The sequence below is a fragment of the Sinocyclocheilus rhinocerous genome, unplaced genomic scaffold (genome assembly GCF_001515625.1).
Source record: "Sinocyclocheilus rhinocerous isolate Xijiao unplaced genomic scaffold, SAMN03320098_v1.1 scaffold711, whole genome shotgun sequence".
Lineage (NCBI taxonomy): Eukaryota > Metazoa > Chordata > Actinopteri > Cypriniformes > Cyprinidae > Sinocyclocheilus > Sinocyclocheilus rhinocerous.
The window spans coordinates 1,574,716-1,585,193 of NW_015641018.1; the positions used below are offsets into that span (position 1 = coordinate 1,574,716).

General features: G+C 37.9%; 1 protein-coding gene across 1 annotated transcript in view; it reads right to left on the reverse strand.

The window, feature by feature from the left end:
- The window catches only part of nlgn1 (neuroligin 1), a 310,713-nt gene that overhangs the window by 202,355 nt on the left and 97,880 nt on the right, over positions 1 to 10,478 (reverse strand). The window contains exons 5-6 of the mRNA XM_016570031.1: positions 7,558 to 8,373; positions 7,019 to 7,078 (exon numbers count right to left, since the gene is read on the reverse strand). Of these exons, the coding sequence (XP_016425517.1) occupies positions 7,019 to 7,078; positions 7,558 to 8,053 (556 nt within the window). The 5' untranslated portion in view covers positions 8,054 to 8,373. The remainder of the gene's footprint in view (positions 1 to 7,018; positions 7,079 to 7,557; positions 8,374 to 10,478) is intronic.

Sequence of the window (10,478 nt, forward strand, 5' to 3'; positions counted from 1 at the left end):
GCGTGACGCTCGCGGTGATTTCAGCGTCTGCCGTCTCACTAATGAGGACATAAATACATGAACAACATCTCCAGAACTGCTCTGAGAGTCACTTCATGAGCATTTTACCGTTTAATTTGAATAAAACTATCCTCATTTCACATAAACACAGGAATGTAAAAGTATTCACGGCAACCCATCAAAATAAAAGTTCGGTTTAACTTGACATTGAGGCAGAAATATATTACTATTGTTCAGTAGAATGTATGTAATAGGCTACTACTACTACTAAAATTATTAAAACCTTATTTTTAAGTTATAATCATACAATATTTCTTCAATGTTTTAATTGTAATATTAAATCCCCTTTATTTTCCAAAAAATAAAATTAGTTTAATTTTCATTCATTAAAAAATAGATTAAATTACTGTTTTATGCCTTAAAAACATTTAAATACACAACACAGAATTTCTGAGGAAAAAATCATAAGGCTATTGTAAGAATAAATGAAACATGTTTTTATGCTTTCAAATAATTAGACGTTAAAACGCAGAATTTAGTAACAATAAAACATAAGGTTGGAAAAAATAAAACATTTCATAGGGCCCTAAACATGTAATGTTTGTTAAACTTTTGATAAATTGATGTTAAATTGTTTAAGTTTCATGATTTTAATTAATTAGACATGTTTTTTGATTAATAACATTTATTTTAACTATTAAAAAGGAGTCCAGAAAGTCTCCTGGGGTGTATTTTGGAACATATCTCTCAGTGTGGCAGCTCACAAGTTTATGAAAAATTTTTTTTTTTTTGCTTTGCATTCATTTTATTATAATTACAACATAATAGTGCCCTGTTCTGGGACCTCAAGCTGCTAACTCTCGCATTCTGTGTAGGCTGGTGTCATTTAATAAAAACACTGTTGTGAAACTTTGGATTTGTTGATCAAAACAAGCAAAATAGTGACAAATTGCCTCTACAACTCTACAAACAATTTCCAGTATCACCTTTCAAAATGCTGACTACATAGTTTCATGTAGCATAATAGCTTTCTATTACTTTCTCCCCAAAGGGTTTTGTCGTCAATAGCCATTAACAGTAACTAGTTTTCAGAAAAGTACTGCAGATAAAAGGAATGAAGCAACCTAAAAATGCTCAGAATAAACTCAGTTACTAAAAGCAAACAACAACTCATATATAAAACTTCATTCTTTTGTGCAAGACTGTATGCATTGGGTTTATTTGTGTATTGAAGGAACACCAGGCTCTAGGTCAAACGCGAGCCTCTCATTGTCATTTCAAGGTGAACAAGGCATTTAGACAATCTCCCCTGCACACGCACCATCTGCGACAGTCTGTCCCTTCACTTCCTCTCGGCTTTTTCTCTCCACAAGGTTCAGTTGTTGTCATCTACGTTATGAGAAAATGCTATGAGCTGATCTGGGAGCAGTGCCAGGTGCCACACGCCAGTCTGTTTCCTTTAATACCCTCCATTTTAGCATAAACTGTAATTAAAGCAACTTGGCACTACACTTAGCACAGGAATTTTACAGTTCAGACCAACGGCTTCAGAGCTGAAGAACACAACCCCATTCATGCGCTTGAACTGTTTTTCTTGTAGTTTTACAATAAGCAAGTAACAAAACATTAAGGACAGAATGACATTTTCTGGGGGCGGGTGGGAATTTAAGAACAGAGTCCGCAAAATTAGGACGAGAGACGAGTCATAAATCAGCAAAACAGCCAAGAACTAAATTATCCTAATCCCAATTTATCTTTTCAGATACAACCAGAAATCCCAAATCTACTGGAAATCTAAATTTAGAGAGTGCCAGGTTGGTACAAATATCCGTCTCTGCTCTGGAGCAGAGAATAATTTGCTTTTACTGCATTTTTACATGCATATCTTTGTTTAGTTGACCCTCTCTAGGATTAAAATCATTAATAATATATTTCATATGTCTCCGGTGAGGTTTGACATTTCTTGCACTCTGACTAAATGTACCTGAGAATTGTTTTATGAATGCATAAAATCAATGATTGCCACTATTGATGTTTAATCAAGTGTATTCAGATTTGTATTTGCATCTTTGAAGGTTGTTTAATTCATTGCTACATCAATTTATGAAGAATTAAAATAAGTCCAGGGCGGTCTAACATAGTCCAGGGAGGTTTTAAACTTTTTAACATATTCAGACAACATTTAATCCGTTTTTTAATAACTGGTTTGATTATTAGCTTTTATTTGTCACTGTACAGCCAAAACACATTACTGAAAGATTATCTGGAAAATACTGAAGTTGTATCAAGTCAAGAGAGAAAAGAGAGAAGCTATTTATTTTAAATGAATTCTCATGCTTGTCAGCTTTTCATTAAAAAGTGCTATACAACAAGTAGCTAAGGGTGGCAGTAGTAAGAAATAAATCCTAGAAATGTACCACAAATAAAAATTATTCTTAAAAAAAAAAAAATGCCTTTTTTTTCTGCCTTGTAGGTTCTCTTTCATTAAAGCATGACTTGCATGTAAATCTGCATTGTCAGATGAAACATTGGTCAGGGCAGTTTAAGAATGCAATTGATTGGTTTTTGTTATTGATTGGTTTTTGAGAATGATGTGGTAAAGGCTGAGGACGAGTGTGCGTGAGTGGGACTGAATCAGTGATTAGATGTGAATAAAACGATCCAGCAGTCTGTTGTTAGTATTCATCAGTCATGGTGAAACCGTTCTCTCATTACTGATTCAAACTGAGACGTCATCACCTACACAACATGGCCCGCATGTCACACAGGAAGTTCATACAAAAGCAAAGTGAGTAGAAAATTACTCTGAAACAATGGTGAAAAGCATAGCCTACAGTAATAGTACTGTGTCTTACTCCCACACACGCATTCAATATTCAAATAGATTCTGAACAAATAGATTCGAGAGTCAGAACACTGTTACTGCTAAAGAAAGCTGATTAAAATGCATGTTAAGTTAGAATGGGGATACATGGAAAGCATTTTGTGCCTACCTAGGCTATATTACAGTTTTAAAACAGCATGTATACTACAAATTACTACTAGTTAGTAATTTGTAAATTAGCAGCATTTGCTATCCTTGTTTTACAGATAGAAATGATACTTCATATCATGTGGCTTGTTTAGTAAAGCTGTTGATATCATGAGTAATATGCATCTATCTATCTATCTATCTATCTATCCATTAAAATGTTGCATGCAATGTACCTCACTGTAACTCACTATGAATAAATTACCAAATAATATCAGTAAATGTACATTTTAATGAAAACTATTCAAAAATAGTTTTTATATACAAATTACTATATTACAAAAATGAAAATCATCATACAAAATATTGAGAGAACACAATACAAGATGCATTAAATAATGTCAATAATGAAATAACGTGACAACAAAATAGTCTAAGTTCTAATATGAGTCCTAATATTCATATTTTCATTCACTTTTAGAGTGAAATTTGACCTGGATTTCCAGGTTTCAGGTGTAGAAGAAATTTTCACTCGGTAATTGCTAGTATATTTCACAAATAATTACAAAGAAACGGCAAGTAACACATTGAATTAAAACGTGAAATTTTAAATAGTATTTTCTGGTAAAACATACTCCATTACTCTTTTTTTTTTTTTACTTCAAAAAAACATTTTACCAGCTTTTGTAACCACTCAGAATACCCTAGCAACCACCTGCAATACTCTACCATAACTGCGGCAAGACTCGTTCCAACAAGCACCACTCAAAATATATCCTTATATAAAGAAAAATACAAAGAAACGTAAATGTTTCCTGCAAGTATACAAGATTTTTTATATAAAATCTTTTAACTTAAAAAACACTATTTCCAAAGCCCCGGGGTTCCAGTATACCATGATAATATATACCTGTATGATGAATAATGTTCCTATAAAAGACTTTCAAAACTACATTATTACCAGAACTTTTCTCAAAAGACTGACTTTCAAAGCATTGCATATCCCACCAAGCAAGAGTTGATTCAAGTCACAGTGAGTTATAGCGAAGTCCAGGTTATTCTGATCACCCCATGTATGTATGATTCCAATCTGATTTCCTTTGAGAGTCGGACAACCCTGAACCAGAGGAATCCTGTTGCTCTGTCACACCACGGCTTTTTCTGCCCACGCTCCGCCATCTACTGCAAGCCTCCAAAACAAGTGTGACAAACCTCTTACTTACAGACACAAACTCAGCCTCGCTTTCTCACACCTCTAACTCTACGCACTGCCAAGATTATCAAGTTTTTCCCCGAGTTTCTGCGAGCACCACCCCCGGCCTCAATACAAACAGACATCTGCGCTCATCTACACCCTCGCCGCTAACCCTGGCTCCTCCGCGTGCCATTCACCCAGCCAAGACGGAGCGAATTTCATTTTACAGACCATCTCAAGGGAGGAGGCAGAAACTGAGAGGGAAACATGGAGAGCGAAGCAGTGGTGCTGCAAATCCATTCCTGTCTTAGCGCATTGCGAGCATCTCCCGTCCCTTAGGACTACTGTCAACCATTGCAAAACTGGGACAGGAAGAGAGCGAGAGAGCTTATTGACGGTCACTCAATTCTTGTGACACAGCTAAACAGCATCAGACGGTGTCACACTAGAAATGAAAACCAACACTATTCAATTTTCATTAAAGGAAGCGGCTGTTACAAGCTCTGAATTAATTTTTAATAGCTTACCGGGGCTTAATCAGTTGTCTTTTTTCAACAAAGTGTTTGATTTACGCGTCAGTCTGCTACCTTTAAAAAATAAAGCTTCCAAATGTGGGTTTTTGCAGCAATGCCACAGAGGAACCACTTTTGGCTCCTCAATGAACCTTTCAGTAAAGAGTTCCTAAAAGAACCACTATTTGCTTAGTGTAAAAAACATTTGAATAATTCAAAGAACCTTTTCCACAAAGAAACTGTGTAGATGTTAAAGGTTCTTAATGGAACTATGATTGCCAATAAACAAGTTTCAAGCTTCGTCCTTGACAGCAACATCCTAAAGTCAGTAATGCCGCTGCAACCGTTCATGTTGTTTCAAGGGAGTTAATTACATAAAGATATCGAGACAACACTGCGCTGCTAAAAACCATTAAACGCCGCTCTTATCTATTAGAAGTGTAAACGCAATTAGGCTTTTGAAATCAAAGGTTTCTATTTAATTAATTAAAGGTAGATGTCTAAATTTCAAATCCAATTAAAGCATAAAGCTTGAGGTCCAAAAATGAAATCTCATCACTGTATTTCCCCTTATTAGAAAGCACAAAACACACATTTTCCAAAACAGCATGGGGGAGCCTAAATGAAAATGAGAATTTGTTCGCAAAAAGACGTATCAATTACAATTATTTTCATAACTTGAACGTAAGATGGCTCTAACTGCACATAAGCCATTAAACAAGATGTGAATTGAGTGTGATATGCTTAGAAAAGAGAAGGGCTTTTACATCATTTACCTAGAAATTCTCAATCCGAGCTACTTCCTCACTCATGCCTCTCAAAGCCACTCTATCTGATGGTGCAATTTTACTAAAATGCCTCCATTATTTTTTCAGGCACGAGAGACAACTGTTCTTTGCAATTCAAACAATCCCACAGTTGTGATGATGGTGGGTCTTATTATACAGCATGCTGGAAACATGGCTTCAAATGAAATTAGAAATGTCATAATGGCAGCAAGTTCACAACAGTTTCTGCATTGTGGACTAAACATTCATGATAAACCCAGAGTAAGATGCTATCTGTGTCCTCACTGGCCTTCACCAACTAAGATCTTTGAAAGGCAAGAAGTCTCTCACGGACTGAATTTTTAAAGGACATTTTCTGCTATTTATTTATTTTATTTTTATTTCATTTCTGAACAGATTGGATATGCTTTGGATTTGTGCTGAGAATTAGTTTCCCAGCCGGCAAGTGACCTTCAACATCGAAATGTAGTTGAAGTATTGCCAGTTGTCATTTTAATGTTAAAAACATATATGTTAATCAATTAACAATTAAACTCCGCACACCTGATGACAATAGACAGGTGCGTTGGAGGCAAAGACCAACCAGGTTTATTTTTTTATATATATGTTGAAACAATGTTTATGCTAAGGGTTGTGCAAAGGTTATCAAAACACTTTTGAATCAACAGTTTGAGCAATATCTGAGAATTAAGCAAGTTGAAATTATGTTAGAATGTCAATGTTGATTTGATTTGTGAAATCAAAACAAAATCCAACAGTATTTCGACCTTGATCGATGACATTGATTCAACTGTAAATAACCATTAAAATGCCAGATGGGTTACATAAAAGGGACAGTTTACCCAAAAATTAAAATTCCATCATCATTTACTCTCATGTCATTCCAAATCTGGTTGGTGGTTTTGGACCTCACTGACTTTCAATGTACGGGCCAAAAAAGTTGAAACATCTGTTGTTTTCAACAACATAAAATCACAGTTTTGGAACAACATAAGGATCGGTAAATTATTATTATTATTTTTCATTTTATTTTTGGGTGAACTATCCCTTTAACCACTGTATGGTAAATAGGAAGTTTTCACGGAAAATGTATTTAATTTATTCATTCATCAATTATTTTGTGATGTCAGATCAGCAGAAGTTAGGACAGTGTTGTCCAGCTGAAACGTTTTATGATCGTTCTTGTCGCCTGGGAGGCCGTATTAACGGGATACTTTATATAAGGCGAGCTGTCACCAAACCCGATGCTCGGAGGGTAAGGTACATCAGGGTGGAGGAGCTAGACACATTATCTTGATGAAGCCATGATCAATACAGCCAGTGTAAGCCAATGAAAACCAGATAGCATCTCTTTTAATTGAGATTAGACTCTGCAAGTTCAACGTGTGCCCATCTGATTTAAGAGACAGCTCGGTCTCCCCAGTTAACTCTTCGTGGTGGGAATCAATTATGGCTTCTTCTCTGACATGCGACCTCAGAGAGTCGAGTGTCGTAGAGAAGGGGGGAGATCTTCGCCTGTTCTCTTTTGGGATTCATGTCGGTGGATACATACCTCCTTTTCTACAAATTTTCTTGCCGGGTTTTCTGGCACATTCCTTGGATATTCTTTTTACTGCAAAATGAATAGAAGACTAAAAAATAACATGGGAGTCCATTATGGACATCAGGAGCATGCAACAGCACAACTTGACTGAAAGAGGAAGAGAATAGTTTAACAAGTTCTCTGACCTAAATCATCATTATCATCATGAGTACTGCACAAAATATCCCCTCTTTATGGTTCATTTATGGGCTGTTTACACTACTGTGTGTCTGTCTAACAAGTAAAGGGAGGGAAAAAAATCCGACCACCTAAAATGGACGTGCTGCAGCACACAGAAAGATTTGCATGTGCAAGGGATGGTGGGAAGGTTAGGACACACGTACAGCCTCACTCACTCACGCACACTCACACATTAAGCAGCGGCATGCATCGGGCATGCAGAGATCATGCAATTTTTTTTCTCCGCTGCACTCACTACACTCTCCACAAAGGAAACTGACACAGTGAAATGACAAAGACAGGTCCGTCCTGCCCGCACATAAACTCACCATCCTCCGTTGGCACGTATATGTTTAAGAATAGGCAGTCTTCGCTCTGGTCCTGTATGTAGGACGACACCACTTCAATGCCATTGGTGAACCAAACCGGCAGCATAACGTCTGGTAGCCTGCCCTCCAGCAGGGTTTGGGGACAAACGGGGCCAAACTGAGTTGCGTTACGGATATCTGACCATGAAACAGGCGGCTCAGGTGGCTGGAAGCGCCTTTCGCCTGTGGGAGGTGCTGCGTAGGGGACGCCCAGGAACTGGATGACGGGCCCAAGGATCTCATTGTTGAGTTCTTTTTTGAATCCCCGCAGTTTGCCGTAAGTTGTAGTGACAACGGGGTCCGTTTCGTCTAGTTTTTGCGAGGCCGCCAGCTGGGCGTGCAGGGTCAAGCCTAATATCCAACACAAGAATGGCAGATCCAGGCTAGCGCTGAGGCCTAGTCGCGGACACATTGCCCGCCAGATGCCGCCCAGGCGGTTTGGTTGTTGGAAGGGCATGTTCGATCCTCTTCACGCTAGTCCCGCTACTAGTTTATATCCACCTGCACGAAAGAAACGATCAAACCCAAGATGCCAGACGTTCCAAAAGCGAAGCTGTCAAAAATCTCAAAGCCTCTTTGCATGGCAAGTATTCCCACATGGACTTAAACACGGATCCAAGCAACATCTTCATCAAAAACCAGCTATTCATCAGGTCCCATTCTACTGACAACGTAGCTTTCCATCCTGGCTACGTGCGGGGCAGGGATGGGGGAGGCATTTGCGGCAGGTTGTCCACAGATAAATCAAGCCTGGTGCAGTGGTTGGTCTATATCCTGCTGGAAATAAAAATATATATAAAATTAGTGGTGAGGCAGATGGGAAAATGGTGCTTTATTGGCGTCTGTGATCTTGTGTGCCTGCTATCAAGCAGAATGTTCTAGGATCACAGCTCACTGGCATGACACAGCATCTATTACACAGACCCATTGAGACAGTTAAGCCGAGTCTCGGCCAATGGCAAATCAAATACTTCTCCAATACACTCAAAGGCTGAAATGATTATATAATAAAGCAGTACTTAAGACACAGTATTGAAACTCATTTTGTCAGGGGGCATTCTGGGGTCTAACACGAATGTCATAAAAGGTAAAACTTCTTCAAATATCGCAAATTATTAATTCATTAAGTCTCACCACATTATATTTTACGATCTGTGGTTGTTTAGTCATAGAAAAAAAATTATTTCATGCTTCATACAATATACTTTTCTTTTTTTTGCTATTTTAATTTTTTTGCTATATTTAAATATTCTTAAGAAAATAATCAAATATTATGCCAGACTACTCAATATAATATATTTTTTCTTATTTTCCCTGAAATTTTTGACAAACTTTCATATATTAAAAAAAAAAGTTTATCATGCAGTACAAATGCCATTGACCGAGCAGTTTATACCAAGTAATCAACAAAATGTAATGTCGTTTTTTGTGATCACGGCTGGCTTGGACAAAATCTCTTTATTCCCATTACTGCAAATCAAAGTCTGACGCACAAAATAAGACAACAGGCAACAGAATATGGAAAAGCAGCACCACAAAACCGTCCACATCGATTTAATGCATCATTCTCACTTCGTCAGCTCACCGATCTGTGGCAACCTTGCAAATGTGCAAGAACTATATTTGGATCCCCCCCCAGAACACAAGTCTTAATAAGGAATAGAGGTTCATTTATAACCGTGGGTGAGTCTTCCCCAGTGGACGCTGTGACGGGCGGATTCAGAACAGGCTTTCGCTCTGCACGGTAAATGAGAAAAGCACCTCTGCTTCCACTGCTCTACAATAGGGTTTATGTTCCACTATAATGGGGCATTTGTCTTGAGCACTACTGTACCACCACACACAGCCTCCCCTGCCCACTACCCTCCAACAACCAGATCATTCATGATGACTAGCCCTGGAAGTGTCAGCAGATCCGGACTGAGGGTCACACAGCCAGACAGGGAGCAGACAAGGCTGAATGGAAGTGCATGAGCTGACCTTTCTTCTACCCCCATATAATGGCGTCCACAGACAATGCTTAAAGAGCCTCCATTCCATCTGATCGAAATATGTGGAAATATGTATTTTTTTAATGGTGAAACAGGAACCGCCAACACAGGGCTCCAGACTGCGACCATTATTTCTGCCTGTGCAACTCAATTTTGTGAGCGATCACACTGGCGCGACCACCGCATTGTTTATCTCATAAGCGCTGCCATTTCTGTTGCATATGAGAAACATCAAACGGCAAACGAAACTGAAAGCATAACGAAACCGCGCTACTCATTTGAACTGCGCAGCGCTTAGAGAGTAGAGCCTGGTTTATACTCGCCGCGTCAGCAGGAGCGTGAAGGTGCGCGTAGCAAAAATTACATGAATATTGAGGAAACGATGGATGGTTTTCATGCAAAAATAAAGTAAACGACCGCTTCTTAAACCAAAGGTGAACATGTTGGTATTCTTGTGGGGGGGAAAAAAACATGCAAGCACTGTCACCGACAGCAAGTTTAGTTTTACTTTTCTTTTTGTTTTCATTTTGAAAAGCTTGTTATATTTGCTGTTTACCTCACGTTATGCTATATAGGCTCTCTTTTATTTATTTTTTTATTTGATTCCTCAGTGTTTGCTAAATGATCTGTAATTTATTAGTCTGTATATATAATACAGCATGTGGTGTATGCCATGCACCATCTTATTCATTTTTGTTAATAAACGTTTTGTAAGCTTGTTTGTCATTCTATCTTACTGTTTTATTGTTGTTGTGCTTTTTAATTAAGAATAAACATGAATCCATCTTTTGTTTTAGACTTAAAAATTGAAAGGTATAGATGTAAGCAAAACAGAAAATTATCTTTTCTTGTAAAACGTGACAACAAGATCGCAAATTCAAAAGCGAAAGC